We start from the raw sequence: 15,321 nt of genomic DNA on the forward strand, positions 1-15,321 counted from the left end.
TTGAAGTGTATCTGCATATTCTGTCCTCTGCTTCCAAATCGGATTCCCTGGCCACCCTCCCCCAAACATTAAATACAGTAGAATCACATCATATAAAAATGTAACTTTTGCATATTTAGCTACTTGTGCTCAGGAGGAAAAAAAAAAAAAAAGCAAGAGTGCCAAGGTCTCCCTTTTTAACAAGCAAATGCCCTAGACTAAGCATGAATGGGGAAAGTGATGAAGCTTTCAGTTCCCTTACATGCTTCTAATGTTTAAAGAAACATGTTTCCTATAAGTCCCTAAACTCAAGCCAAGTACTTTATCAGATAAGGACACTGGATTTGTTCCAATGCTGGGGGACACGAGATGTGCTGATTATTACAAAAGCACATGGGGCTCCAATATGGCACCTTCCTAAGGTATTTAAGAGCAATCTAGACTATATGCCATTTTTTTGTCTGAAGATCAACTTAGGACCTAATTACTAGTAAAAAGATTCTATTGATCATATACTGTGTTTTTTTCTATTTAGTTACCTTGGAAGTTGTTCCAAATTAGTACATATAAATATGTCTTTTCTTCAAGTGCTTGCTGAAAGTTATTTCACAGCATGAACATATGGGATGTTCTTTAGAATTAGTCCTACTTTCATCTTACAGAGAGAAACGTCACCATTGAAAAACAAACTAGGAACAAATTTACAAACCAAGAATATAACATTTTATTCATTTCCAGATTAAGAGCATATACATACATATGTTTAGATAATATATAAAACAAAGAACAAAGTGTAGGAAGAAATAATTTGTTTGGAATTGCCTTATGGGACAGCTTTAATTCTGTAAATTTGTGTATCACCTCCACACTGACGCAGGCAGCAGGATAGAATCCAGCTTTCTCATATCACTCAAAGGACTACTTATGCCCCCATCATACTTACAATGCAATTAAGGAGTTATGACCTGGTCATGGGCGTCCACGACAAAGGATACCAGTAGTAGATAAAAGAACCATAGCACTAATATAAATATTTCTGTTTCTGCATTGTCCTCCAGATAGTTTCCTTTTTAAATTGAGTCACATCCAGTGTCCATCCCTAGAGTTGCATTCTAGTTATTGCTGGAGGGGAAAAATAAAACAATCAGAAAAAGGGCATCTGTTTATTAGAAAACAGATGGTGAGTGCCACTTGCCCCCACCTCTAGGTGACACTTGAGTGGACACTGGGCTGCAGGGGAATGCATACCTATCAGCAGCAGGGACGTGAAAGTACTCCCATTATGTCAGAGGGGACAGTGCAGCTGCATTAATTTTGGGTTGGTAAAGAAGCTTAGATGGAGGATCATCTTCAAAGAAGGCCTCAGCAGGAAGCAGCAGGACAGCCCTCAGGAGGGGCAGGATCACCTCACAGACGTGGGGACAGCAATAATGAACATTTCAAAGGAAATGTTCCAGATTCACTGCTGATAGTAGGAGGAGACTTAAGACTGTATGCTATAAAAGTACTCTAAAGCCTCAACACAAAGAGGCTGTGCAGCTGAACTTTTAGAATACTTTCCAGGGAAACAGCTCCCCATTCCCCCCTGCCCCACCTCAAACTCACTGTCTGGCTGTCCTGTGAGGAAGGCCAGCTTACCTTTGCTTTGTTCTGAACAGGGAGATATAGTTTGAATTCTGCTGGCAGTTCATCTTCTGAGTAGAGCCTGTCTGAGAAGTAAACCCGTCGGATGCGACAGTTTGCATGGATCTGTAGAGGCAAGACTTATTTTGAGAAGCTAAACATGATCATCTTTCCTCTTTTCCTGATTTTCCTTGAGTTCCTCTCATTTCAGTTATCTCCTTGGCTTGGCTTGAGGTGAATTTTGGCAAGAGGGAGATTTTCCTCTACTCTCTCTGAGCAGATTCCTGAATATTTGCTGGATCTCTTTAAGACCAAAGCCCCATGGACAGTGGCTTAAGAACTTTAGCCAGAAACTCACAATGTTCTGGCACATGAGCCATAAATGCCCGCCATCTCCCCACCCCACCCTACCCCTCAATTTGGGACTCTTATCTAGAAAAGACGCAGGTACCTGCACTCTCAGGGTTTCAATATAATTTGTGCCGTAAGCCCGCCGGGTGAAGTCTGACAGGTTGAACTGAATCTGGTTCCAGCCGTCATCCAGCCTCATGGGCATGGTACAGATGAAAGGTTTGACCCGGGTGGTACTCTGGTAGTTACTTGCCCGAAACCGCCGACGCACATTCTTGTCATCTAGTACCTGTGAAATGTAGAGAAGAGTCAAGCTAACTCCACTCTTGGAAGAAGCAAACCACCTTGGTAAGGATCTGAACTCACACAGCCCGGTTTCCCAAGACTGAGATCCATGGGAGAATAAACACCCCAACTACAGGTCACACTGGACAGATGGCCCGGAAGTAGAACATTTATCTTGCTTGTTGCTGAGAGAAAACCAGTGCTTCTGACATCTGAGGGTGACTCTCAGACCAGAGAATGATTTTATAAACGTTCTTCGCTTTGAAAAATAAAAATATTAGAATAGAGACCAGCAAGTTATCTAATACCAGGTTATTAGACTCCCAGTACTCCCCACATGGATGCTCCTCTAACCCTTAGCTTTGAAATAGCGTAGCTATTTGATTTGATTTTCTAGGTGCTTAGTTTCTTTAAAATTCTGGCATTAAAGTTGAATTACTAATACCAAATTTATGGCATAAAAAGGGCTATATTAAACTTGTAGCACAGATAGAAAGGAATACACACAAAAGAATAAAGACAATTTCATAGGGCCACTTTTTCCAGTAAGTTGAAAGGTTATTTCTCTGTTATAGCTGAGGGTGTACACATTCGTGTGCAAACACTTACCTGTACTTCAAAGGTAAAATATTTCTTCAGGTTTTTGATAATCATGACAAGGAAGGGAAGTTTAATTCCCAGTGTCTTCTTTGGGTCTGCAGGACATGTGATATATGTGGTACTATATAAAGAGGAAATACCAGTAAACATACTAGTTGTCTTTTGTACAACAACATATCGTACAAGAGGATAAACTGGTGGGCAGATTTAATAGATCTAGATACATCATCTAATGAATCCCTCAGCCCTTAAGTCACATGATGCTTAAAAAAATGCTGGACTCAGAAACACAAGAGCCTAACATAGGACTAGTCATCAACATAAACTTCTATGTCTTTTAGTTCTTTATCTTTCAGATGAGTGGATCTTAGGAAGTTATTCTAGCAAGAGAAAACTTCAATTCTGGCCCAAGGCAATCATCAAACAATAGAAAACCAGAATTAAGACTATAGTGGCTCTGAAAACCATGCTGACCACTCACTGAACCATGATGCAGAGAGATTAGTACAAGCCTCCACCCCACCACCTTGGTCAAATGTGAACAACAGCTATTACACACATAGTGTTTAATATGTTCTAAGCATGGTTCTAAATGTTTTATACAGATTCACTTATTTAATCCTTAACAATATTATAAGGAAGATGACAGCTCTAAGCACAGTAGGGGTTCATGCCAGGCAGTCTGACTCTACACTCTGTAGATTTATCACCTCCCCGGTGGACAATGTCTCTGGGAGAAGAGTCAGTGGGTAACCTACCTGACATTGGTTCCTTCAATCTCCAGCACCAGGGACTGGATGTCATTATCAGTGATTCTTTTGATGTGGCCATTCCGTACCTAAAAGGAAGAAAATTAGATTAGTTAGTACTGAAATATTTAGAAATAACCCTGTAAAATCTGAAGATGGAATGGGCCCATTAAGAAAAACCACAGTAGCCCAAGGGCATAACATAGAAGTTTATGACATGATGTACTGAATCCCATATGTAAGTAGCTTTATGAAGTCATCCCATATGTAAGTAGCTTCATGAAGTCAACTTCATAGTAATCTCAGATAATCTTGTCATCTGGAAATTAAGACAGATTTCTTATTAAAGAAATCAACTCAACTGAGATTCAACTAGCATTTACTGATACTATAATTCAACTACCCTATACTGATGCACTAGGAACATTCATATACATTCTATCACTTAATCCTAACAATAAAACTCACAAGGTCGGTGAAATTGTTTCCATTTTACAAATGTGGAAACTGAGACCCAGAGAGTGCAAATGATAAGTCCTAAGGAGGAGAGTCAGAATTGACAATCAGGTTTTCTACTCCCCCATACTGCCTTATATGCTCCCTTGGCCAGAAAGGTCAACAAAAATTCTGAAGATCACTGAGAAGGAGAATGGCAACCAAAAAGTAAAAGCATTGTTCCCCCAGGGTTTACTCCTACTCCATGCTTATCTTCTTTTCTCTAGCTAAATTTCTAATTCAAGTTTGAATTCAGGGACAATCTAGCCATACACAGAAGCTACCTTCAGCATTTCCAGCCCACAATGACCTCTTTTCTATCTGATTTACTTTTCTGGCTCATGTAGTCTAGACTATATAATTTAGCACTTCAACTTACATTGTTTTGTATTGTTTGCTGCATATGTAGGAAGCACATAATGGGAGAAGTCAATATCAATAATGATTCCTCCCCTCAAAACATTCAGGAAATCAAGTTAGCAACTGCATTTAGAACAGCATCTAAATAAATATCTAAGAATAATTTTAACCAAGGAGACTGTGATTAATAGTACATATATACAAATGCTCTTTTATGACCTACAACAAATGTATGTATTACAAGAAGTTAATATTAGAGTGGTATATAAGGAAAAAAGTACCTAAGGCAAACTATGGACTATAGTTAACAGTAATATTTTAATATTCTTTTATCAACAATGACAAATGTACCACACCAATGTTAAGGGTCAATACGAAGGGGAGTGGGGATAAAGGATTTGGAATTTTTTTAAAAAGTAATGAAAATGTTCTAAAATTGACTGTGGATGAATGCACAACTATGTGATGCTACTGTGAACCACTGACTGTACACTTTAGATGCACTGTTTGGTACTGAATATATCTCAATAAAACTGCTAAAAATAAAATAGCCAAGGAGATAAAAGACTTATATACTGAAAAATACAAAACACCCTGGAAAAAATTAAATACCTAAATAAATAGACAGTATCCCACGTTCATGGATGTCAGCAGTACCTACAGTCATCTACAAGTTTAAAGGTTACAAATTTCAGTAGCCTTTTCTTGTAGAAATGGAAAAGTGATTCTCAAATTCTTATGGAATTCTAAGGAACGCAAGGAGACCCGAACAGTCAAAACAATCTTGAAAAAGAACAAAGTTGTCGAACTTACACATTCTGATTTTAAAATTTACTACAAAGCTACAGTAATTAAAATACTGTGGTACTGACATGAGGCTAGACATATAGGCCAATGGAACAGAATTGAGAGTTTAAAAATAACCCCATATATCTATGGTCAGTTGATCTCTAACAAGGACAGCAAGTCCGTTCACTAGGAAAAGAATAATCTCTTTAACAAATGATGCTGGGACAACTGGATATCCACATGCAAAAAGATTGAGAGTGGACCCTATCTCTCACCATTTATAAAAATTCATTCATATAAATGGATCAATAATCTAAATATAAGATCTAATACCATACAACTCTTACAAGAAAGCATAGGGAAATATCTTCAAGACCTTGTATTAGGCAATAGATTTTTAGATTTTACACCAAAAGCACAAGCAAAGAAAGAAAAACAGATAAAAGGAACTTTAAAATTAAAAACTTTTGTACAAAGGACATTAACATGAAAGTGAAAAGACAACCAGCAGAATGGAAAAAAAATTTGTAAACCACATATGTGATAAGGGTTTAACATCCAGAATATATGAGGAATTCCTATACATTCACCAACAAAAAGACAAACAAAAACAATTTAAATACAGGCTTGGATTTGAATGGATATTTCTCCAAAGACATAATCAAATGGCTAATAACCACATGAAAAGATGGGCAACATCATTAGCTATTAGAGAAATGCAAACTAAACTGCAATGAAATATCACTTCATACCCACTAAGAGGGTTATTATTAAAATAACAACAACAACATTAACAAAACAGAGAATAACATGTGTTGGTAAGGATATGGGGATGTAAAATGTTGTGGCTGCTGAGGAAAAAATGTGACAGGTCCTCAGAAACAGAATTACCATATGACCCAGCAATCCCACTCCTAGGCATACACTAAAAAGAATTGAAAGCAGAAACTTAGGTCACTGCACGCTGTTATTTGTGGCAGCACTAGTCACGATAACCAAAAGGTGGAAGCCACCCAAGTGTTCATCAATGGATGAATGAATAAACAAAATGTGATGTATCCAAACAATGTACTATTATTCAGCAATAAAAGAAAAGTGCTGATACACTGTATGGCATGGATGAATCTTGAAGACACCATGTTGAGTGGACTAAGTCAGACACAAAAGGACAACTATTGTATGATTTCTCTTATAGGAAATACTTTAAATAAGCAAATTCATAGAGACAGAAAACAAGGGTGGGAGAGAGGGGAATGGGGATTTATTGCTTGATGGATATGAGTTTTTTAGGGATGATGAAAATATTCTGGAAATAGATAAAAATAAAATAAAATAAAGCAAGCCTGGTACCACAAGGCCTAAAATGTTCTGGTTGCAAGAGGATTTTATGTAGATTAAAACAAGAGACTAGAATTCGGCACAGGGGGAAAAAATTAAGGAAAGAATGATTATCTTCAATTGTTAAACTCTTAAGCATCTAATACATACAGAGATATGCAAAGACAGGGCTGGATTGTTTGGCCAGAATGTTTTAACGTATGAAAAGGATCCAACAGGTTTAGAACAGGAATCATCAAAAAGATAAACATGTGGTCTTTTTCTAAGTATGTGAAAATATGTTGGGCTGTCATACTGAGCGACTCAATCACACTGACTAAAGTCCCTTGCTCATTAATTACCCTTCTGGTTATGATTTGGTTTTCATTAATTTGCATATGGGGAAAGAGCAGTGTTGAATCTGTCTGATAGCTGTGTTTTCAACATAGATTACTAACAATGTGGCATTCTGTTTTAGACAACAGTTTTTTGTTACTGTGAATTTGATCCATCAGGGTGCTTGGTTTTCTCCAGGTGACACCTGACATCACTGCCTGCCTTATAGATGCCTATAAGCTGCATCTGAATTTCATCTCCTCAAAAAGTAAAAGCTCAAGGATCCAGACCATGTATTTAGCAACTTTTGTATCCTTTACAATGTTTAGTACTGTCCTAAGCATGAACTCAACATCAAAATATTTGCTGACTTCTGGAATTTGTCACCCTTAGAGTTGGCACATCTGAATAGCTTCGGGAGGGTTTAAAAAAAATTCCTGGATAACATTATCCATCATAGACTATTAAAGGAAGTCAGAGATACTGGGGTAAATCACAAAGCCCGTGAGGCTGCCAGCATGAAGGGCAACTGCTTTCCCACAAAACATCCTCTGGTGCCCATTGTCAAAGACAGAATGCTGGGCTGGATGGGGCCCCCAGTTCAGCCAATGTGGCATTTCTTGGGTTCTCCAGACACAAACATCACATTGAAGTGCTTCTCAAACAAAGCTGGCAATACCCAATGCCCTCCTGCTTTGAATTCTGGGCCTCTTTCCAACAGAGATTAGGAGCACAAAGGCCTGGGTCTGTGTAGAACATGCCAATACTGCCCACCTCGTTCCCCATATAAACACTCCCAGCCAAAGTGGCAATATTCCTCCTATACTTTCTGGCCCACAGCTGTTATGGAAAATCAGGCAGACTTGTTGATGAAGGAAGAATTCATCAAGAAATTAGAACTGGCAGTATTCCAACAAGAAGTCAACAACCATTTTAAAGCATACCCTTAATTATTCTCAGTAACATAACTTCATTCCTTCTTAAGATGGTATATAATGCAAAGATCAAACATGATTAAATTGAAAGTATTAAGAATTAATATAGGGTCAAAGGACCAATACTGCTAAAAGGCAACAAGTTGCTATTTATCCAATATTTTTTTTTAAAGTGTGGCCTCAAATCTTATCCAACATTTTTTTTTAAAGTGTGGCCTCAAATCTTACGTCCCCAAAGGTTTCTCAGGCCAGAGTCAACAAGAGGCCTCCCTCAGCTCCAGAAAGTCCAGCCAGATCTCACAGGGAGGAAATGTTAGGGAATTTGCCTTTTGCCCCAAGTTTACAGCAGATGACTTCACTGGAATGCTACAGAAAATCCAACCTATTCAGGTCTTTACAGAGGAAAACAACACTCGCTAGAGTTTTAACCTGGCTGTGGTAAGAAAAGCTAGATAGAGCTTTGCCTAAAGAGAAAGTTCAATCTCAAAATAGGAAAAGATATCCCAATATCACAAGCTACGAGAGCTTCAAAATTAAATTAAATAGATTTGCTGGTGATTTCTGATTTTTCTACTTTATTAAGTTCAAAGGGCTGCAAATTAAAACTCACTGGAAGAAAAGAAAGGGGTGGGGGTGAGGGGTGGCAATTAATCAAAGACAGGAGTGCCTAAAAGGGTAGGAAACTTTCCAAAGCTTCTCCTCTAGGATTAAAAGGGAAAGTGAGGAGGGAATTTGACACTTGGGGGCAAGGCTTCCTCACCACCCTGACAATATGGCTGTTGCTGGCTTAAATTATAAAGGCCTTCCAGGAAGCAATGCCCCCTCCTCCGTCCAGGTTCTGTTGTACCAAGATATATGTCCTTAGAAAGCAACAACTTCCTTTCCTTAGGCTCCTTCCAATTCAGATATCACTATGCAGGCCTGGCTTTGAAATGAAGAAATGATCTCATGATGTTCATAGTGGAAGCAGCTTTTATTTTACTTTAAATCAGAAGTGCCAATTGTTTTTGAGTTGCACTCTCACCATCAGAGTGTAGCCCCCAACAAAAATAATTTAAAGTCAATCTCATATATATTTTTTAAATTTCATGAACCCTGCTCCACCCTTGATGAGATGAAGACTCTCTAGGTGTTTCAGAGTTCAGGCTATTAACAATTACTGATCAGAATGGTCTAAGTCTCTGCAGACACCAAGAAAACCCTCAAGCCCTTCTTGCAATCACTCTCCCAGGGTTTCATGGTTGCTGGGGCAACTGACAAAGAATATAATTTTTTTTTTCAATGTAAGCCCCAGGGAGAAGGGTCAAGCTGAGGGAACAAAATATTACTAGGATAGGGAGGAAGCTGGCCAATGCTCTCTATTTCTAAGAGTGCTTTAAAAATAACTTGAGTTGTATCCATTCCCTCCTTCCCCCACTTTCATTTTTCTGGCCCCACCCACTTACTCTGGCAGGCAGCTGAATCCTCAGCCATCTGGCATTCTAGCCTTAATGACACATGTTCCAATTTACATTAAGCTATTAGAGCAGTTCATTCCAGCAAGATGTTTCTGTCCTGGGTTAGGGCTGGCTCCAAGTCAGAAAATGGGAGGAGAGAGACCTCTGTGGGGAGAGCTGGGCATAGCTTTCAATTCAACAACCTGAGCTTTGCAGGCTGCATCTGATCAAAGGCTCTCTCCTTTTGCTACACTTAACAGGGCTATGCAGAGGGCAGACTGGCAACTCTGTATTTACAAACAACCCTTTGGCTAAAGTAAAGACACTGAGGTCTCCCTAACCAGGCTCTTCTTAACAGCATCCAGAAAGTGCAAGTGTAACTAAAACCCATGCCTTTGTCCAATTACGGTAAAAGTTATTACTCAGAATAATGAAGAACACCGTCTGACTGACCCAAGGAAAAAGAATAAAAAAGAATAGTTTTACTCTTCATGTCCAAATGCTATCTCTCACTGCACTCACTTCTACTAACTAGACATTGCATCAGTTTAACATGTAGGAACAAGATGTGCTAATTAAAAGCTAGGGCATGGCAACTTTTTTCCTGCAGAGAGACTTTGCTCATTTTTAAAATTAAGAACAGGAAAGGGAATCTAACTCTATCTAGCAATAACAACAACAAAAAGACTTTGGTTCTAATTATTTAGTTTGGGTATGGGGAGAAACAGCAGTCACAGAAAGACAAGGTGAAAGCAAAGAAAGGCAGAGAAACTTTCATAAATTAGTATCTGCATTTTGAGAACTTTTAGGATAATACTAGCACTGAAGACTGAAAATCATAATATGTTTTACACAAGTATGAACAGGAATAGAACCTCCTGGTACTTTCTGTACAAACTGGAAGCAATGTTTATATTAAATAGTAGAGTCCTTTTAAAAATATAAGATTTGCTGGTGCCATTAAAGAAACTCCTAATTTCTTCTTAAACTTTTGGTCTGAAAACTTACACAGGTCTCTATCCTCAGGAAGCCTATAGTCTTTCACTGAAGCCTCAGTGAAACAGATTTTAGAAGGTAATTTCAAGTGTGATGATATGATGAAAATGACATAAAGGTTTAAATTAACTTCAACTGGTTTGGAGGGTCAAGAAAGACCTCTCTGAGGCCTTTGAACTGTGACCTGGAAACTAATGAAGAAGTAACTGAGTAGGGGTGAGGCAAAAGAAAAAGCCTGCAGGTGCGAGAGAACAGGACTACTTCCAGTTCAGCAGTTCATTGCTAAGACAGCAAGGAGAATCTGGTGAGGTGAGACTGGAGAACTGGAAAAAGACAGAAGTCTGGTTTTTACTGTATTGCCTATTTCTAGGCATCTGTACCCCCAGACTGTTTTTAAACTTATTTAGCCTTGTGCAAACTCCTCAGTTCCTTGCCATTTGATCAGCCCCAATTTAGCTAACATCAATAATTTAAGTACTCACTATATGCCATAACTCTGTTGCTAAGCATTTTATATGTCTTCATTTCATCTTCATAATTATGTGAAGTAGGTGGAGTTATTACAGATGAGGTAACTATTACAGAGTCAGGACACAAATCCAAGATATTTAATGATAACCTAGCACTGGGATTTCAAGGTAAGATACCATTCTTCCCCTTGCAGTCTAGCAGGCAATAAATAGGCAATTACCATTCAGTGCGATAAAGAGAACCACAGGAGCACAGCCTCAATTAAGCTCCCTATGAAAATGTTTCCGTTGAAATCTGAAGGATGAGATGGGGAGTGCATGTGTGGATGGGTTGTAGAGTTTGCAAATTCGCTGGTATTACCGAGACATGTCCATAAGGAGACACAGAGCCTAATGAGAGGCCTAATTCTTCAATTAATCTTCATAGAAACCAACTGACAGAAATTCTCTCTCCATAAACAAAGGAAGGAGAAAAAAGTTTTATGTAATCAAAATAACAACAACAACAAAGGCACTACAGTCAACTGGCAAAGGTCAAGGCCATGTCAAGATAAATGTGGACAGTCTTCCTCTCCTTCCCCAAACTTTGCTTTCATCACAACTTTGTCATTCCCTGAGAGCACGGAAAATGTCTTTTTTAACTTGGTACCCCCACATCTACACAATGCCTGTCACTTAGCTGTTGCTCAATACATTTTTGATAATTATATTCAATCCTGGTGTTTCCCCAACTGTATTGAATCCCCAACACTTTCTGAGGATTTTATTTATTTGTTTTTCTTTTTTTATTAATTTTTCATTGTTTTTAAAGATATTAACAACAAACAAATGCAAACATTCTTAACTTTTGATCATTCCGTTCTACATATATAACCAGTAATTCACAATATCATCACATAGTTGCAGCACATTCATCATCATGATCATTTCTTAGAACATTTGCATCAATTCAGAAAAAGAAATAAAGACAACAGAAAAAAATTCATACATACCATACCCCTTCCCCTTCCCCTTCATTGATCACTAGCATTCCAATCTAAATTTATTTTAACATTTGTTCCCCCTATTATTTATTTTTATTCCATATGTTCTGCTCCTTTGTTGACAAGGTAGATAAAAGGAGCATCAGACACAAGGTTTTCACAATCACACAGTTACATTATGAAAGCTGTATCATTATACAATCTGAGGATTTTATAACAGGAAAAGCATACATACAACATATAAACAATAAAGCCTATGGTTATAGCCCCAAACTTACTCTTTTCCAGTCTCCTTCCCCTCCCCCAGAAGGGAAAAAACCACCACCAACAAAAAAACAATGCTAAATACTTTTCAATGTAGTCTTAAGAAGAGTAAAAACACATAATTTAATTTGACTATTATAAGGAATTGCTTAAAATGAGTGCTCTTCTGAAGGTTTCATGGCCAAAATGTCTGTTTAATTTACTGCTGACAGTGGATCTAACAATGTTTTCACATGTGTTTATGTCATTAGGGTACCATCGGACCTCTAGTGGCATTGTTAAGAGACACAGTGCTCCATAGTTACTTTGCTTTTATACTCTGTGTATAAACATGTTGACTAATGAAAAAGCTGCATCTGAAAAATAAAATACACCACAAGAGATCAAGCCCAGAAGGGTTAAAATAGGTGACTCTGAAAAAAAGTTTTCATTTAATAGAAGTGCTAAGGTCTCCTGTACTAGTTTGAATTTGTTATGTACCCCCAGAAAAGCCTATGTTCTTTTAATCCATCCTGCAGGTGCAGACCTATTGTGGATGGGAACTTTTGCTTAGCTTGTTTCCATGGAGATGTGACCTAGCCCATTCAAGGGGAATCTTAATCCCCTTGCTGGAGTCCTTTATGAGAGAATAAAAGGCAGAGACATCTTGGGAGAGAGCTCAGAGAAAGAAAATGTGCCAGGAGAAGCAAGAAGGACCCACAGAAACTGAGAGTCATTTTGGAACCAGAACCCAGGAGAGAAGGACCAGCAGACATCACCATGTGCCTTCCAACCTTGCAGAGGAATCCCAGATGCCAGCAGCCTCTCCTCAAAGAAGGTACCTCGCTCTTGATGCCTTAATTCGGACATTTTCTTGGACTTAGAACTGTACATTTGTAACCTAATAAAACCCCTTTGAAAAAGCCAACCCATTTCTGGTATATTGCATTCTGGCAGCTTTAGCAAATCGAAACACCTCCCTACTACTGGAATTCTTTCAGTATTAGTGAATTCTCTGACCTCTCTGAAAATTTCCCCTAGGTCAGATCCAGTTTTCTATTTCAATTGCCTTATATTGACACTTTTGCCACAATTCTGTTTCCAAGTTCAATTATCTCATTGGCACCCAAGGAGACTTTCTCCATGCAGCCCGACAGTCCAGAACTGAGTCCAGCTACAGAGTATACCCATCTTAGGTTCTCTTTGCAGAGATACAACCTCAAAGCTTACAATGCTTTATTTCAAAGTGAACAAAACCACAGAACTGAAAACTACAGTATTTTAAGGTACTGTAATACTCTTGGCATTAGCTCCATCTGTGGATAGAATCACTGTGAAAGAGAAGATTCAAATTTTTCACATATGCAAAGATCCATGTTCATTATATTCAGATCTTTCAATTATCTTTCGAAAATGACACTATGAACACACCTTCAAAGCTGCTTTCAGAAAGCATATTTCCCTAGTGGTGATAAGCAGAAAGCTGTCCACTGTCTCTCCCCAACCTCTATGTACCCTAAGGCACTCATCTGTGGATAAAGGAATGCAGGGAGCTCTTAAAATCCAAAAGTCTTGGCTTCATTACCAATAAACTTTACTTGTTTAGATTATTCCATACCAATCTCAAGAAAAACACTATTCAGAACACCATCTCTCAGTTCTTCATTGAGGAGGCCAGAGCTAAGGATATTCCCTAAATCACCAATCTTCCACATTACAGTGCCTGCCCTATTTTTTACATTCAAAAAAAGACACAGCTGGTTGTCTATGAACGTGCATGTGAAACGAAATTCCAGCATAACCGAATGCAAACCAACTAAGAGAGAGCTAGACATACACATCTTATTCAACATCTCCAAAAGGTGGACAGGGTCATCACCTCCTGTAGCCAGTGAAAGTATTATCCAGTGGGTGCCTAAATACAAACAATAAGGCTTGTACTTGACTCTGAGCTTATTAATCCAGACAAGGATGTCTTTGGCTATTACAACTCCGCAGTTTTCCTGATGGAGAAACCAGGCACTGAAAGCACAGCATAGATCCCAAGTCACCGTGTGGAGCAAGAGGTGCCAGGGGCCACAGAATTTTGGCTTGCTTGGGATCAATGGGAGAAAGAGAGCAAATGAATGAAACCCAAACATAACCGGGTTGGCCCGTGCATTCAGGCTCTGCCTCCATAAGGTCCCTGGAACAAAGGCTCCCTGTCGAGTGCCCAGCACAGTGTCTGATACAAACGCAGGATACTATAAACACTTGTGGAGTCAGCTAACAGTAGTTCCTTTCATCTGGGAGTCCCCAAATCTCCCTCACAGAAACTAATGCATTTCACACTATCAGATGGACACCATGGACCCAACATTATAGATGAGGAAACAGGGGTTCAGAGGAATGGACTGACCAAGATAAGTCTGCGGTAAGGGACCGCTCTCCTAACCACACTACAGCCACAGGAATCTTCACCCTCAACCGCGCCCCGCCCTCCACAAGCCCCTCCTCACAGTTCACACAACCCACTTGGCGCTTCAGTCAAGCCCGGGCCGCCAGGTCTCCCCCAGGCCCCGAAGCGGGATCCCCCGGACGAGCCCCTGGGATGAGAAGGGGACGTGGCCCCTGCCGCTGTCCCGAGCCTCCGACCTTTTTGTCCCAGATCTGCAGGGGCTTGCTGCCGATACTGTAGAGGATGGAGAGAAAACCGCTCTGGAACGTGTTTTTAAACATCTCGCCCGCGGCCTTCTCAGCGGCGCCGGAGTCGACCTAGGCCCGGGAGTAGATATGGGCGCCGAGTGACCAGGGAAAGGCAGGGGGTTGGATCTGGTTCGGAGAAGGGTCGCTGCGCTTCTGAACCCCCGATCGGCAGCCACCGACAGCCGGACTTGGAAGTTGGACGCTTCAACAGCGAGCTTCAGCAACCACAACGACCCAGCGAACTCACGACGGAAACCACAGCAACTACCGTCCCCGCCACTCTCCCAGCCTTAAATGGAGGCAGTGGGCGGTCTGCCGCATAAAGTGGATCCCTCCGCCCACCTGAGCCCGCCCCCCAGAAAAGCGGGATCCAATCCCGTCACAGGGTTCACGGACATCCTGTTGCTTCCGACCTTAAGACGCGCTCAGACTCCGCCCCCTCGCGACAAAAACTCCGTTGCCAAGGGACTATTTTTTCCATCATCGTCCCTAAACTAGTTTTAGAAAGCGGAAGAAGACAAGATTATAGAATGTGTTGTTAGAATCTGCGTGATGCCATGGGAACGTGGCGGAGGGGGTGGGATGGGGGGGATCGGGCGGATGGGGCCCCACCTCTTGGGGGCGAGGAGGAGTTACGAGGGAAAAAGACAAGAGGTGAATTCTAGCGTTTGGTTACTGAAATGGCTACC

The 15,321-nt window shown here is 40.0% G+C and overlaps 1 protein-coding gene across 1 annotated transcript; it reads right to left on the minus strand.

Annotated features, from left to right (window-relative positions):
* Window positions 1-679: 679 nt before the first annotated feature.
* CFAP20 (cilia and flagella associated protein 20) lies at window positions 680-14,955 on the minus strand. Its single transcript, XM_077132578.1, has 6 exons — window positions 14,582-14,955; window positions 3,597-3,676; window positions 2,848-2,959; window positions 2,054-2,242; window positions 1,618-1,728; window positions 680-1,101 (listed from the first exon to the last, which is right to left on the minus strand). Exons 1-6 carry the CDS (start codon window positions 14,663-14,665, stop codon window positions 1,096-1,098), a joined length of 582 nt encoding a protein of 193 aa, XP_076988693.1. The 5' UTR covers window positions 14,666-14,955; the 3' UTR covers window positions 680-1,095.
* Window positions 14,956-15,321: the final 366 nt, after the last annotated feature.

The sequence above is a fragment of the Tamandua tetradactyla genome, chromosome 16, assembly GCF_023851605.1.
Source record: "Tamandua tetradactyla isolate mTamTet1 chromosome 16, mTamTet1.pri, whole genome shotgun sequence".
Lineage (NCBI taxonomy): Eukaryota > Metazoa > Chordata > Mammalia > Pilosa > Myrmecophagidae > Tamandua > Tamandua tetradactyla.